The following is a 16,713-nucleotide window of genomic DNA, read 5'->3' as shown; positions in this document are numbered from 1 at the left end:
TCTTTAAGGATTTCTTGGTACCTGTATTGATCGAAGGTTCTTGTATGTATTGGTGCAATTACCGTATAGAGCGACACAACTTTTTTATCAATTTATCAATACCCTGAATTCCTCTGCAACGCATTTATCGAAAATCCAACATATAAAGTTGCAAACGCTTATAAGTATTTTGAAGTTTTTCCGGAAGGGTCATTTAATTTTTGGGCAGTTAATGAAGTCACAGGCCTACCTTGGTACGCAGAAATACTTGCTGAGAATCCGACATCTTCTATCGATCCGTCAGATGTAAAACTTATCCATACATTTGGTGATCCAGAAAATGACCTTGGTAATTCACCGCCGGAGTGCCGTGAGATTTCTGTGCTTCCAGTCTCTGGTCCGAGCCCGTGTCCGGCCGACATGACGTCGTATCTTGTTTCGGTTTGAAAGCTACGGAACTCGACGCTTATAATGACGTCATCAGGCACAGAAACTTCCCAGAGACAGCTAAGCAAGCTGTCATAGTGATTCGGATAGTTTGGGGTAGTTAGTATCATTTCATCGCCTGCTGATAAATTGAACCTTGTAGTACAGTTTGACGTCTGCCTTTGCCCTGTAGTCTCATTAACCACAGGCGCTTCCGTAGATTCTGTGGTAAACGAATGTCAGTTTTAGAAATAGCTATAGTAGTATGACTAAAATATCTTTTCTGAATTTATTTAGCATTTGCCATTGTGCATCATGCATGTCTTCTTTTATTCACAAACTCTATCCATCCGATTTATTTGCAGCAAATTTAGTTTCTGCAAATTTAGCCACTAATTGCATAATTTGCCTAGTGTCATCTTTTAAGCACAGACACCTATGTTAGGCTGTGACGTCGACGCTGGTATCAGATTAATGTAGAACACGGCTGGAACTAATTTGGGATATTTCGATGGTGAAGTAGAGCCGTTTTAATCTGCAATTGCAAGCTCATCTGCTGTTCTTTTTAAATTATACACTTGTTTTTATGAGTAATTTGTTATATTGCAATATTCAGCTATATGGCACCCAACACTTTTGAGAAATTTGAAAAACATGAAGATCCAATTATTCCAAATTAGTTCCAATCGTTTTGTAGTTATTATTACAAGATCTTTAGTTATAAACTACGTTTGTCGGCATGATATTTTGTGTCCAATGAACGTGTCAACGTTGTCGCGCCGACAAAATTTGAAGATGAAAATTGAACGGATGTAGCTCAATTCATTTTCAGAAATACTGAATTGTATTAATAGATTTTATGTCGTAGTCTCCATGCGATTAAATGCCTTTTTGCCGTTTTTTATCGCTGTATTGACTTTTGTGAGTTATTGATTGCATTTGGTGCAGTCACTGAAAAACAAACTGGCATATTATATCAGAGTACCGGTACAGTATGTTTGTATAATATCAAATGCATTCGGTATACATAAGTCACACTATAGCATAAAAATCGGAACATGTTAATCCAACAAGGTCTACAATACATGGAACGGAGAGAAAAATAGCTAACTTGCGTCTACATATGATCACATCCGAGTAAACCCAATGATATGCATACATACAAAAAGGTAATATCCAAAAAATGAAACAAATTTCACAGTTGCCAATATACTGATTGTATTATAGGAATAACGGGCGACGCACTGACCATTAATGTTCACTTATGGGCAAGGGCAAGAGGAATTCGAAAGCCAAAAATTAACGGGCGAGACTTGCAGAGTCCGTTAATTTTGGCTTTCCTCTTGCCCGCGCCCATAAACTTTAATGGTCAGCGCGGGGTCTGTTATTTCCATTATATTATCAACGAACCTCGAAAATAGTCAAAATTTACGAAAATTTTCCACGCGAACGACAACGGGGCCCAAGAACGTGTCAGTGAGTAGTGTGCGCGCTGTAAAAATTTTGAAAATCCGGCATTTTTTCAAAAAAAGTCAAAACTCGGCCCACAAGTGCTCCATTTATTTTGTGATTGACTATGATCTTTGTACAAATTACAATTTACGAGTCAGCTGAAAAGTTACCATGTTTACGATATTATTCATATTCACGGGCACAAAAACAAACCATTATTGCGTATTTATTTGTGGTCGGTCATATGGCTCAGCTCGACCAATTAAAATGCGACGGACAGGGCATGGTAATATGATATGAAATAAATGGATATGTATGAACAAAACCCGGGGCTTTGTAAAAGAGTTTCAAACTTTAAATAAGTGGGTCGTATGACTGAATAATGTATTTTCCATTACTTCAGAAAGCTATACCAAACTTTCTTCACGTAAGACCGACACATCGACGAACAAGTACCCTGAACCCTATTTAAAATGACTAAATGTACACTTACGAAACGTGAAGTCTTCTGTAACTTCCGTTGTTTGCAGAAGATTGTTCATAGTTGAAGATTCGCCAATTGTTGCCGTAACTGGATCTGCAGATTAAGATCACATGCAAACGATATATACATGTACATAGGTAAATACATTCGTCTATTAACGGATACAAAGAGATAGATAGATAGATAGATAGATAGATAGATAGATAGATAGATAGATAGATAGATAGATAGATAGATAGATAGATAGATAGATAGATAGATAGATAGATAGATAGATAGATAGATAGATAGATAGATAGATAGATAGATAGATTGATAGATAGATAGATAGATAGATAGATAGATAGATAGATAGATAGAGAGAGAGATATATAGATAGATAGATATATAGATAGATAGATAGATAGATAGATAGATAGATAGATAGATAGATAGATAGATAGATAGATAGATAGATAGATAGATAGATAGATAGATAGATAGATAGATAGATAGATAGATAAGTAGATAAGTAGATAGATATATAGATAGATAGATCGAAGATAAATAGATCCACCCATTAACATATACACATACATACATACATACATACATACATACATACATACATACATACATACATACATACATACATACATACATACATACATACATACATACATACATACATACATACATACATACATACATACATACATACATACATACATACATACATACATACATACATACATACATACATACATACATACATACATACATACATACATACATACATACATACATACATACATACATACATACATATATCGACTTACATATGTATGACATAGGGAGTAATATTTGTACTGAGTGTGAATTAAATCGCTTCAGGAATCTCTGAGAAATCTGCGTTAACGGACGGATGGACGCACAGACGAACGCACTCATGGACGCGTGGACGAGACTTATACCTGTAAGGGATCGTTCAGTTTTTATGGCCGGTGGGCCGGCAAAATCCAGGGGGGGGGTCATCGTATTTTTGGAATCCGCGTAGGGTGGGTCATCGCTTTTCCACTGGTAGGAAAGGATGGGGTCACCACAGTTTCAAAAACATAATACCTACAATAAAGTTCACTTTATGCCATGGCCATGATCGACCCTCTTTCCCAGCGGGGCGCCTGCGGCGGCCCACTTCAATAAATTGACTATATGTAATACCCCATGGCCATCTTAACGGCCGGACGCCTTCAGCGGCCCTGTCCAGTAAAGTTTACTTTATGCAATTGCCATGATCGACCCTCTTTACAGGCGGACCACCTTTGGTGGCCCTCTAGAATATAGTTGACTTTACGTAATGGCCCATGACCCACTTAACCGGAGGGCTGCCTTTGGCGAACCACTCCAATAAAGTTACAATGTCCATGGATATAAGTTGTCTATGGAAATGAAGTTAAAAATTGCCTTACAGTCGTCCTAATTAACAGACGTTTGCATGGATGTGGCTGAGAAGTTTGTGCACTGGCACCTCTGCTACACGAATAAAGTGTGCCGCGTACCAATGTTCAAATACAAACCGTGCGGGTAAATTTGACATATGGGTTTTGGCTATTTTTCAGCGGGGAGCATGGGTATCAATTTTTTTCGTCTGACAAAGGGGGGGGGGTCATCTTTTTTCACGAAAAATGCAGGGGGTCTATATTTTTTTGAACACCGGCGATAAGATGTTGCCGCCCCCCCCCGGGCGTAAAACAACTGAACGGTCCCTAAGTCCCCGCGGACATCGTCTCAATGGAATGGAAGTGACAAACTGAACCTCATTTACGTACATACGTACATATGTACATACATACATACATACATACATACATACATACATACATACATACATACATACATACATACATACATACATACATACATACATACATACATACATACATACATACATACATACATACATACATACATACATACATACATACATACATACATACATACATACATACATACATACATACATACATACATACATACATACATACAGACACATACATACATACATACATACATACATACATACATACATACATACATACATACATACATACATACATACATACATACGAGATCGCTAGAGGGCGTCGTTGAAGGCACATAAATGTCACATCGTGTCCCGCATATTTGTTAGTTTTTTCAACCACATAGACTTTTTGCAACAGCAAACCGTCTTATTCATCAGTTAAAGTGGTAGTGCCATCCTCGGAGGTGAGGTGTAATTTTGGAGATTGGAGTCCCTATAGACGTCTGGAGAGCCAGAATTGGTACGTTCAGCCTTCCATCCAGCGGGACAGGCGTTCGCCATGATTGTGACGTCAGCGGTGGTGGCGTACGCTTAGCCATAGAGAAAGATAGATAGAGTCGCAACGGGTATTGTTTAAGGCGTGAAGCGTTTACGTAACCCATCCATGTTCGCCTCGCCTCAGGTTGCTCTCGCCTCTTTTTTCCGAAGAGTGCCGACCATGAATCCTTCGGTAATTTCCGGATTTTCGCCAATTGTTAAGCGAAAGTATGTTCGGCAAAGATTGTGTTGTTGTTTTCGTGTGGTGCTGAGCAGCATTGACGTGCTGGCGAAAACGGGAGTGTTTTGAGCTTCAGGAAAGTGAGTTTTACCGTTTTAAAATTTCCTCTCATATTTTTATGAATATATAATGAGTGTGTTTGAACCAAATTTGAAAGTCTTTTATCGATACTGTCTGGTTTTACTCAATGGTTTACGGTCAGTCATACCGTTTTTCACACATGCGTCAAGGAAGGACATGTTTATGAAACTGCTGGCGTGTTATGTTTTGATTGGCGTGAAGCAGTGTTTCTGGCCTGAGAGCTCACAAAGTAACTATGGTTGCTACGCGACTGGCAGTACGATGCCATCTCGTCGTATATTTCGCATAATCTCGTGTAATTATCAACCACAAACAAATCATCCAAAAAGTTTAACACCTTTGAAGTAATATGAAAAGCCAATAGTCTACCAAGACGACCATGGAACAAAAGGCATGCAGGCGTTACCACTCTGGCTATGTTACTCTGTGGCTTAGCCCTACGGCTACTAATTTTGCTGCGTTGCTATGATCTGTCGATGTGGAAACCAACCCTGGTCCAAACCAAAGCAGTCAACAGTCCTCTGGTAAAAGGCAGACTAGGCAGACTACGTTATTTGGCTCCAAGCCTTCTACAAACAGCGAAAATCCTGAACTCGGAGATGTCTTACGTGAGCTACGTAATATGAAATGTGACTTGAGCAAGAAAATGGACAAGATTGCAGCAGACCAGATCAGAAAAATAGACAGCCTTGTTGACGATATTCACGAAATAAAACAAGAACTTACAGAAGCACGAGAAGAAACCGCTCGGTTAGCTGACGAGAACAAGGTATTGACCGAACAAGTTAATGATCTGAACAACGAACTTGATTCCATGAGGGGCCAGATGAAACAGGACAATTTGATTTTCAAAGGTATCGATCAAGATGAAGACGAATCATGGGACCAATCCGAAGAACATGTTAGATCTGTTATCTCTGAGAAACTTGGTATTAACGGCCAAAATATTGAGTTTGATCGCGTCCATCGGCTTACAAGTGCTTGCTCTCGCCCACAACCGATTATCGCGATATTCAACCGTTACCAGCAACGAAAACAGGTTTATGAAGCAGCCAAGGTTTTGAAAGATACCGAGTTCAAGGTGACTGAATATTTTACTAAAAGAGTGAGAGACATACGACGAAAACTCGGACACCATCTGGCAGTGGCGAGAGCAGAGGGAAAGCGGGAATTCCTATCGTACGACAAAATCAAAATCGACGGCACTACGTAGATTTACGATAACGCACGTGATAATATCCGTCCTTTGTCTGCAGGTCGACCCGCAACAGATAGGATGAAGGCCAAGGCCGAGTTTGAAAACAGCACTAGTAACAAAATTCCGAACACTTCTTATTCAGACAAACATTCTGATTTGGCACAGGAAACCAATTCTGTACGTATTCATTGTATTTCCTGGAATATACATGGTTTGACATCTAAAATGTATGATGTAGATTTCATTTCTCATGTACAAAACTTCGATTTGATTTTGCTAACAGAAACTTGGATGGGCATAGATTGCAATTATGACCTACAGGGATTCAGATCATTTCACAAAGCTCGGTTAAAAGAATGTAAATATGGGAGACGTTCTGGAGGAATTTCTATTTTTTACCAAGAGTCACTTTCTTTATTTGGTGGTTAACTATCCCGAGTATTTCTGATAATATTTGGATGTCTTTATATAATGCGATTTCTGTAAATATACCTACGATAATGCTAGCCGTTGTGAATATTTCTCCAGATAATACAAGAAATTACAGATTGCAATGTACTTTTGAGATTTTAGAGCACGAGTTGGCTAGATTTGCCAGTGAATTTCCTCATGCTCAGTTATATGTTGTAAGCGATTTTAATGCCCGTGCAGCCAACGAACCCGACACTCCCAAATGATTGTGTAATAAAACTTGTATGTCCTAAAAATGCAATATTGACTGATTGTGATGCAAATATTCCTGTTCGTATTTACAGAGATAATACTTGTAATTCTGCTGGAAAAAGATTTCTCGAATTCAGTAAAACTGCAAATTTACGTATTGTTAATGGTAGGTTGTTTAAAGAACTGGGTAGTGGTGATTTCACATTTATAACTGATAGAGGATCAAGTGTCATTGATTTTCTCCTTGCTCAGCCATGTCATTTTTGTAATATCGTCAAATTTTATGTAGATATCAAAATAAAATCAGACCATCAACCTCTTGTTTTCGATTCTAATGTGAATATGCCTCAGCAATATCAGTCAGATTGCAGCAATGTTGCTTTGAACACTATTGATGACTACAAAAATACAAATGTTAGAACGCCCATTGTGAAGTATGTATGGCAAATTGACAAATATGCAAAAAAGTTAAGCAGATATATTTTCTATGCCACACAACTCAGGGAGAATACCCTGCTTAATCAGGGAAACAATCTGTAACTTTTCCAGTGTTTGTAATGTTGTATATAACGTTATTTACTAGCGATCCTTACAATATATCGCTAATGTTTGTACCTTATGGCCGGAGGCCAAGAGTACTGAAATAAAGAATATAATAGAAAAACATACATACATACATACATACATACATACATACATACATACATACATACATACATACATACATACATACATACATACATACATACATACATACATACATACATACATACATACATACATACATACATACATACATACATACATACATACATACATACATACATACATACATACATACATACATACATACATACATACATATGTTATTAAGACCATTTTAAACTTGGGATTTTTTTTGTCTTGTACCGAGTGTTTTCATTTAATACCTGATTTTAAATTGTCGTCGTATTATTTTTTGTATTTCTCTTCTCTTGAAGGCTTTATAATAAAATAATAATAATAATAATAATAATAATAATAATTAATGTAAGTATTATATAGAAATAATAACGCGAATAATAATAGGTTCAATTTCCGCGAACATTTCACCATAAGGGTATTTTGGGTCGAAAAGGCCAAATATGATATCGATTTCACTGCCCCATGTTTCCATGGTAACCATTTTAGGGGTTAAATTTTCAGTGTTTCTAATATCCAATGAAAAGTTACTTTGATTGATATGAAAATTATCTAGCGGGGGGAGTTGGGGTCAGAGAACACAAAAACCAGGCTTATTTTAATGTTTTGAGTTGCCATGGTAACTATTATGGATTGAAACGTTACTTTTTCCGTAATTAAAGAACTATTGATTGATGTAAAAATTGATAATAGGGGTTTTTTCTGGTTATAACACAAAATAATTACACTCATTTTAATGTGAGATGTTTCCATGGCAACCATTCAGGAGTTAAAATTACCAGTTTTCAAAGATTCCACCTAAAATCCAGGAATCAACAGAATGTGTTATATCAAAGGGATATTTTGGGTTAGAAAGACCAAATATCCAGTGTAAAAATCCAGTAATCAACAGAATATTATACCAAAGGGTTGTTTCGGGTTAGAAAAACAAAATATGATATCCATTTTTACTGCCCTGTTTTTCCATAGTACCCTATTTGCGTTTTAAAATTTCAATTTTTGTCCAAAGTCCATTAAAAGTAATCCCAGTTACTATGCAAATGCTCTCCTAAGTGTATTTATAACAGTATGACACCATGTTCATTTTTGTTTAATGTTACCATAGTAACCATTTCTGTAACCACAGCTTTTTATTTAAAACCATGCATATTTTAGATCAGGGGTATCTTTTTTCGTTAACCAGACAAGAAAAGGCTACTTCTGTTTCAGAACGCATGTTTTTAAGATTTTAGTTCTTATTTTTAAATCCATTCATAGGCTTGGACCAATTTATCTTTCTGATATGACCACATTGTATGTTCCAAATCGCAACTTGAGGTCAGCTGATCAGTTTTAAACTCTGTCCTGTTCGATCACGTACTAAGAGCTATGGTGATCATGCTTTTAGTGTTGCAGCTCCTATTCTCTGGAATAATCTCCCGTTTAGCATCCGCCAGTCACCTAACCTATCTGTTTTTAAATCAAATGTGAAAACTTTACTTTTTAAAACTGCTTTTTAACTATTTTTAACAACTTTTGTGATGTAACTTTGCTTTTTAACTATTTTTTGTAATGTATTTTTTTTTATTTTTCAGCGTCCTTGATCACAATTTTTGTGGATACTGACGCTTTATAAATAATTATTATTATTATTATTATTATTATTATTATTATTACTTTACGAGATTCTGCCATGAAGTGAATTTTCTAGTCTTTTGATGTGTATACTTGCACACACCTTTAATACCCAAGGAAACAGGTATAATGGACGACAGTGGGACTCAAAAGTTCTGTGACCTATAACCCGCTTCACTCTCAGAGTTGTATGTAAATTTTAAAAGTCGCCGTGACAATCTGACACATTATGGCCTTTTCAGAACTGAGACATACTGTAGCAGGGCTAAAAATTGGCCATGGCCCTTCTGCCGGGAGGAGGCATAATTTCTGTGTCATTGTGATTGATACATTATCAAAATGCAACGAGAATGCGTTTTTATTGGCCATTGTTTCCTGTGCCAGTCATTCAAGTACGTCAGTAGAGATATTGAAACTTTGTTGCAAAGTTCCACCGCACGTCGTCTTCGTAATTTCCAGAACAAAGTCACATTATTTGCCCAGCTGGGTTTGACTGCATTTATCTAGCTCGTCCCAAAGTGACGGACGGATCTTTCAACCTTTTAGCTTGGTGAAAAACGCATTTATTGATTCGCCAAAGGCCTGTGGATTCGCTTATTTTTGCACAAGTGCTACATGACATAGAAAAAGTTCGACTCACCCTTGCCCTCTCGATTGTTGAATACAACCACTGTCCATCATGATGAGAGTTCTCGAATCAAAAACTGTAGCCGTGCTCGAATACAAATGTCTTCTCATTAAATTACGTCATTCTTGATATACAATTGTTAGCATTCCAAATCTGTCACCCTGTTTTTTTCAAAGTTTGGAGAAGGGCAGCATTTCTATCTGAATGATTGAACGACGTGAAACGCAAAATTCCATCGCATATTATCCGGCAATATGTAGTATACGCTCCAGGTATGTATAACTATAAGCTTATACTCCACAAAATGGCCACAGGCGGCGTGAACTTTCTGAAAAGATTTCCTAAACGTCCTACTTGTTATCTTAGAGACTCACATGTGATGTCCTGAAAAGTATTCTCTGCAGCCTGTAATTCCAGTTTCTGTCAACATGCAAAGCTGAATGACACGAGACGTAGTGTGCAGACTACACATTCGCACGAGCACGTTCACTCAACTGCGCACGCTCATATTGGCAGATTACACTGGCAAAGAGTGCGCATGCGTAAAGTTATATTTGTAGCACAGATCTCATGGAAGCTCATGCCTTTGCTCTATTTCCATCCAAAACTTCCTTGATTGCTTACAGTTAATGCACATGAAAAAAATAAAACCAACAACGTCAGCATACGGAGAGGGTTTATGGTTTTCGCCACAACTACAAATGCCACGCTGAAGGTACGTTTACAAGGCCAATTACACTGGCATAGACTCTCCACAGTCGCTGTGCCTTGTTTTCTACATGCCCACGACTGCCACGATGGGCCTGCATTGGAAGCCTACGCCGTGCAGCTCAGCAGCTGTGAGCAGGCGCTGCCAGACACAGCGACTGTCAGTTTTTGCAAGTATATGAATATTCATAAGGGTAGTGATGTCAAAAGGAACACCTAACTGGGCGGAGAGAATATATGTACGACAATTAGAAGTCACCCCTATTGACAAAATTAAAATAAACAACACCTCTTTTTCAGAATTCCCACAGCTTCAATGAACTGTTATTAGATTTCTATATAATACTTATAGCCCCTAAACTTGTAATAATAATAATAATAATAATAATAATAATAATAATAATAATAATAATAATAATAATAATAACAAGGCAGTATTGCTTAAGGCAATGAGTACTTGGGCCGTGATAGAGTAATTTTGAGGACAATATATACAACTATTCAAATATGGTCTTGAATTTCCTCCTGTCAATTAGGCATTTGATTAACTGGTTATTAAACGAAGCAATGGCATGACAACGGCAAAATATGTCTAGCAACTTTTGTGGAGTTTGAGGCAGGGGTTCTTTATTTATAGTGGAAATTGCTTAACTCCTTAAATATTCAAATTACAGCAAATTTCTTTTGTTCTCGATGTTAGATGTCTAATATTTAGATGGGCATATTTAGATTTTTACCCTATAGTTATCCCTATATACCAAAATCGGACATCCAGCTCTATTGGCTTGCTCAGAATTAGATATGCGCATAATTGATGAAATACAATATGTGGTGTCATAAGGGTGTCCCATCATACCAAATATGAAGGGTGTAGCACTTGTGGTTACTGAGTTGTAGACAAATATATAATTTGAGGTCAAAGGTCATTGAAGTCACGTGACATTTTGTCAAAATGATTGTATTGCTAAGTTATTCCTATATACCAAAAATCAGACCTCTAGCTCTATTGGCTCGCTCAAAATTAGATATGCGCATAATTAATGAGGTACAATATGTGGTGTCATAAGGTGTCTTATCATACCAAATATGAAGAATGTAGCACTTGTGGTTACTGAGTTGGGGACAAATATATATATTTGAGGTCAAAGGTCATTGAGGTCACGTCACATTTTGTCATAATAATTGTATTGCTAAGTTATTCCTATATACCAAAAATCAGACCTCTAGCTCTATTTTGTCGATCAAATTTCAGTAAATTTACCTTACCTAGATGAAATTTTGTCTATAGGCTGAAATTTCGCTGAAGTTTGACAAAATTGCATCGATTTTTCAGGTTCATATCCGACATTTTTTAGTTTTGAGTGCAGACAGAAATAAGTTTTGAGGCAACATGGCTGCGACCCCATGTTGACCCCTAGCCCTGCGTACGATGCTATGTGCTACAGCTAACACACAGCATCGTACGCAGGGCTAGCGAGAGAGTTGCCGACATCAATACGGTTATTTACGAGAAGTGAATAAAAGACTGTCATTTTGGAAGCGATCGAGTAGCTGAGGTAGGCTTGGATACGACTTGGGCCCAAGAACGCTGAATTTCGGCAGTATTTGGCTTTTTACGTCAAGTCCCAAATGGATTTGAAGTCACCGACCCTACGTACGGGTCTTTGCAGGGCTGTGGTGAGCGGGGCGATTAGCTGTAGCGGAACACACAGCATCGTACGCAGGGCTAGTTGACCCCAAGTGAAAATGTGTTCGCGATCAAATTTCCTATATTTTTTTCAGAATTTTAGACAAAATCATTGCTTCTTAAATCTTTTGTAAAATATAAAATACTAAAATAAAAATGCGATGTGCCCTGTCTCCAGATTTCTAAAATATCGTTCGTTGACCGTTCGACGGAATACTCATTTCGCAAACTTGTGACGCAGTTGAAATTCAATACTGACCGCCAAATAATCTTAATGAGACGAGATCATTCTAGACATCCTCCAAATTATCCAACCATTCGCGGTAGAGTTCAGCTCGCTTAGAGTATCATAACATTCTTCGGCCTTCGTTTAGATCGACCCTAATCTCTCCCATTTAGGAAATAAATACACAAGCTACCTTGACAAAACTTCGTGCACCATCGATCCAGGACCAACGCACTACAAATCTGTCACGGTCTTGACGTCATCATCTCCTTACATGGTAATCGGCATACCGTATTTTTTAGCAAAGGAGACACAGAATACGTCGGAGTATTCAGTTTCAAAACGTATTACATTGTGTGATGTTGTCAAAAAAAGGTAATGTTACTGCAGTGGTATAAATTACAAAACACAAAAGTTCAAATCAGTTTATTTTGGACTGCTTTACCCAACATTTCATATTGTTTCTTATGCCAGATTTGACCACGTGCTTACTGGCGACCCCTTTACATGCAAATTTTGTGTCAAATGGTGTGCTCTCCTGGAAAAACAAACGTACGATTTCTATATGAAGGAGGCGAAATTTGTCCTCAAAACTCGAAACCACCCCTTTATGGGGTGTACCTAGCTATTTTGAACGAGCTTCTCGAATCTGCAGCTCTATTTCGAAATGATGGTCTGGTTTTCTCAGCTCAAGGATAAGTGTTCCCATCGCTGTGGGCATTACTATTCTCAACTGGGGGTGCAGTTTCCAGCCGTAATGTTTTTCATTGTATCCGGGATATAAAACCTTTCCTTTTCACAATTTTAGTTTGATTAAAACTAGTCCACATCTTGTCAGTGATTAAACATGTTTCAAGTTTAAATGTTAAATTCTGGTCTCGAGCCCTCTTGTTCGACCAAACTGAAATTACCCCTCCCACTTTGGCTCGTCCAGTGGGTGTAGCAAGGGTCGTGCCATCGCATAGGAAACGGAGGGTGCATTAATTGTTGCATTTCGATGCACATTTTGATTATATTTAGAAGATTTTGTGGCAAAAACTCAGATAGAGAAGCATTAATATTCACATCTCACTTATTCAAGACTGGCTGAGAGCAGCACTTCCATTCAGTTAACATCATAATGATTACGCCATTTATTATGCCAAGAAAGATGAAGCCAAGACATTTTGCCCTCCCTGGTCTCAGCCAGAAATGGTTATACCTTACAGAGTTTTTTCCCACGGAATGAAAACAAATGTACTTGGGCTGAGGCCCAAGTACAATAATAATAATAATAATAATAATAATAATAATAATAATAATAATAATAATAATAGAAAAACATACATACATACATACATACATACATACATACATACATACATACATACATACATACATACATACATACATACATACATACATACATACATACATACATACATACATACATACATACAGACACACACACACAACATACATACATACATACATACATACATACATACATACATACATACATACATACATACACGTACAAACAGACAGACAGAGAGACGTACATAAATATTACATACACGGATACATATATGTGTATTCCTACCTATTATCTACTCACCACAATGCAATTCATCAGAAGTGTCTTCACAGTCATTTACTCCATCACATTTATAGCTTGAAGGAATGCATTCGTCGTTGTCGCATTGATATTCATCACTGGCACAGTTCTCCCATTGGTCACCTGAAATTCATTTTAAGAGTTAAGGTATTATGTGCGTCGAAAGTAAAATCTTAAACTTTTCCTCAAAGTTTCTTCAAAGAATATTTCAACCATCCTCTTTCAAGATCGAAGATAAAAATCGGGGATGATCGTGCGCATTTTGGTACTAGCGAAACAAATTACCCAAGATGTAGCGATATGTGATATTTAAAATTGTTGCCACCCCTGTGTTAACTCTATGGAGACAAATACAAGTTTCAATTATCAAATAACTAAGCCGTTGAAAAGTTTTCTTAGACCCAGAGTTAAAAATGAGCTCCTTCAAGTGTTAGATCAGAAAATAATTGTAAAGGTTTGAGAGTCCGAATATCTGCGTATTCTAAGTTAATAAAATGTATTGCTTTTTTTCTGTTACCGCGACACATTTGCGACAGTAACTTAGCTGCTTTTTCCCAAACTATGTTAAACGGGTAACCTTTCCCCTCCGCACAACTACATCGTCTGAATGTACGTCACAGGCTTCATGGCTCACAACATGTGCAAACAAATTATTTTTTCTTAGCAAAGTGTGTGATAAACTATTTTGACTTTCGCTGTCAGGTATCACCGAAATTTCAATGTGCATGTCTCGATGTAGAGCGTGATAGGTTATTTTCACCTCCACTGTGACTGTACGGATGACGACAGTAAAATCCTCTCAAGCGAGGGGTAATAATTAAATCGAAGAGAAGTAAATTCTGTCACTTAGAGGCGTAATGGCTGGATACATGGCCGGGTAACGTCGACCATGGTTTCTTCAAACGAACTTTTCATCGAAGATGAATGAAACACAGCGAATTCAAAACTTAATCAACTTTGCTGGTTGTATCAGGGTTGGGCTTGTGAAATGCTCAAGAAATTTAATCTTTTTTATTGGGAATTCTCTACCGAATGATCATAACATGAGAAGTATAAAAAAACTATTGTCATGCTTTTAAACTGAAACGACGATTATTCATGTTACACAAGTTTTGAACCACTTTGATTGCGAAGGCACCCATTTATTGTTCAATGTTACAGCTGATTTGATACACTTACCAGAGTAAAAGTCTTCTAGATATTCTATATCCGCTATCGTTCCCTCAAAACTGCTTGTTGACGCACGATCGTCTGTCTCTGTGGGAGCAGCGTCAACAGATTCAAACACACAAACAGATAGGAGAACCAAGGCAAGCAACAAGTGATCCATCTTCCGCCGTGACGCGGAACTCTCTGTGGGTTAAGCGTCGATTCTTTAACTTATACGAAGTATGTTTACATATGATGACATGTTAACATTTAAATATAATTTGATTGATTTATCCGGTGACGGAAATTGTTCGTGTCTCCGTTGGTGATTTCTCCCACCGTACCATGACCGAAACATTGAAAGCAACAATAAAATTTAATGACCATTGAAAACCAGTTTAGAGTTATATCCAAGGCTTAGCGGGGTCAACTGTGAAGGTTGGTGATACATTTTAAGCTGCATAAGAATAAAGTTACTGCTTGGCTGTTAAGGTCACGTAGAATAAACTTCTGGGACAAATGTTTTCACTCTCAAACTTCTAATATTCTTCTTTGATCCACCACTTGTGAGGGCTCATTTTAAAACTCTCTTTGCAAGAAACGTTTTCACTTTCTTAGTTTTTCGAAAATCGAAAAAAAAAACAAATATTTTTCTCAATAGAGTTAGACAGGGATGGTGGCCATTTTGAATTTTACATATCAGTAAATCTTTGTTAATTTGTTTCAACTGTACCAGCATTTGCACAGTGACCCTCGATTTTTAGTCTTGATTGTGAAAGAGAGGTGTTTGAAAGATACTTTGAGGAAAATAATACCGATTAAAAGTTTTAAAAGTTTAAGTCCTACACTTTCGAGGCGCATACTACCTTAAAGACGAGTTCGTGTGTGCAAAAAAACCTGTTGCAAGGTATGTCACATATTGAAAATCGACACTTTACCCATTTCTATCATAAATATCTTACCAGTAGCTCCGAAGAAAGGTAGCTCTGTGGTAAAAATTGGTAAGACGATTTGTAAAATCCATCAATTGCAAGAATGAAGAGTAAACTGGTCAAATTTACAAAAAAACAAGGTCAAGTTCATACAGGAAGCTATGAAAGATCCCCTATGTAATTCGTATTCCCTTTACTTCATAAAATTAATTTGCACAGTGTCCTCCACTTGCTCAAACAAATTAGACGATTTTTGTCTTTTTGACGCCAAAACGGTTAAAATCTACATGAAGTCATCTATCAATGCACGTCCACTCTTCGTCTGACATACATCAACACACACACATACACACACACTCTCTCTCTCTCTCTCTCTCTCTCTCTCTCTCTCTCTCTCTCTCTCTCTCTCTCTCTCTCTCTCTCTCTCTCTCTCTCTCTCTCTCATACATTCATATCACTCTGAAATTCTTATTTATTTTACACAGTAATCAGCCGTATCGGTATTCTTGAGTATTTCCTCCTTATGTTGTACTGTATTTCCCTTGAAATAAGAATATATCTGACGAACTTTCTGATTAGCAATTTAAAACACGGGAGTCATGTGATTTTCAAGGGTGCGGGTTCAGATGTAGGGTAGCCGATCAGGA

The 16,713-nt window shown here is 37.4% G+C and overlaps 1 protein-coding gene across 3 annotated transcripts in view; it reads right to left on the bottom strand.

Annotated features, from left to right (window-relative positions):
- The window catches only part of LOC139126084 (tolloid-like protein 2), a 36,921-nt gene extending 21,576 nt beyond the window's left edge, over positions 1–15,345 (bottom strand). For all 3 annotated transcript variants that reach the window (XR_011550460.1, XM_070692140.1, XM_070692141.1), the window contains exons 1-4: positions 15,165–15,345; positions 13,986–14,108; positions 2,351–2,434; positions 230–628 (exon numbers count right to left, since the gene is read on the bottom strand). Coding sequence is in view for 2 of the 3 variants with exons in the window: in XM_070692140.1 (XP_070548241.1) it covers positions 230–628; positions 2,351–2,434; positions 13,986–14,108; positions 15,165–15,315 (757 nt within the window). In the remaining variant the exon portion in view is untranslated. The remainder of the gene's footprint in view (positions 1–229; positions 629–2,350; positions 2,435–13,985; positions 14,109–15,164) is intronic.
- Between the last annotated feature and the right edge of the window lie 1,368 nt (positions 15,346–16,713).

The sequence above is a fragment of the Ptychodera flava genome (assembly GCF_041260155.1).
Source record: "Ptychodera flava strain L36383 chromosome 3 unlocalized genomic scaffold, AS_Pfla_20210202 Scaffold_26__1_contigs__length_13983176_pilon, whole genome shotgun sequence".
NCBI classification, from domain to species: Eukaryota; Metazoa; Hemichordata; class Enteropneusta; family Ptychoderidae; genus Ptychodera; species Ptychodera flava.
The sequence above is the reverse complement of the archived record's forward strand: the minus strand, read 5'-3'. Positions and strand labels throughout refer to the sequence as shown.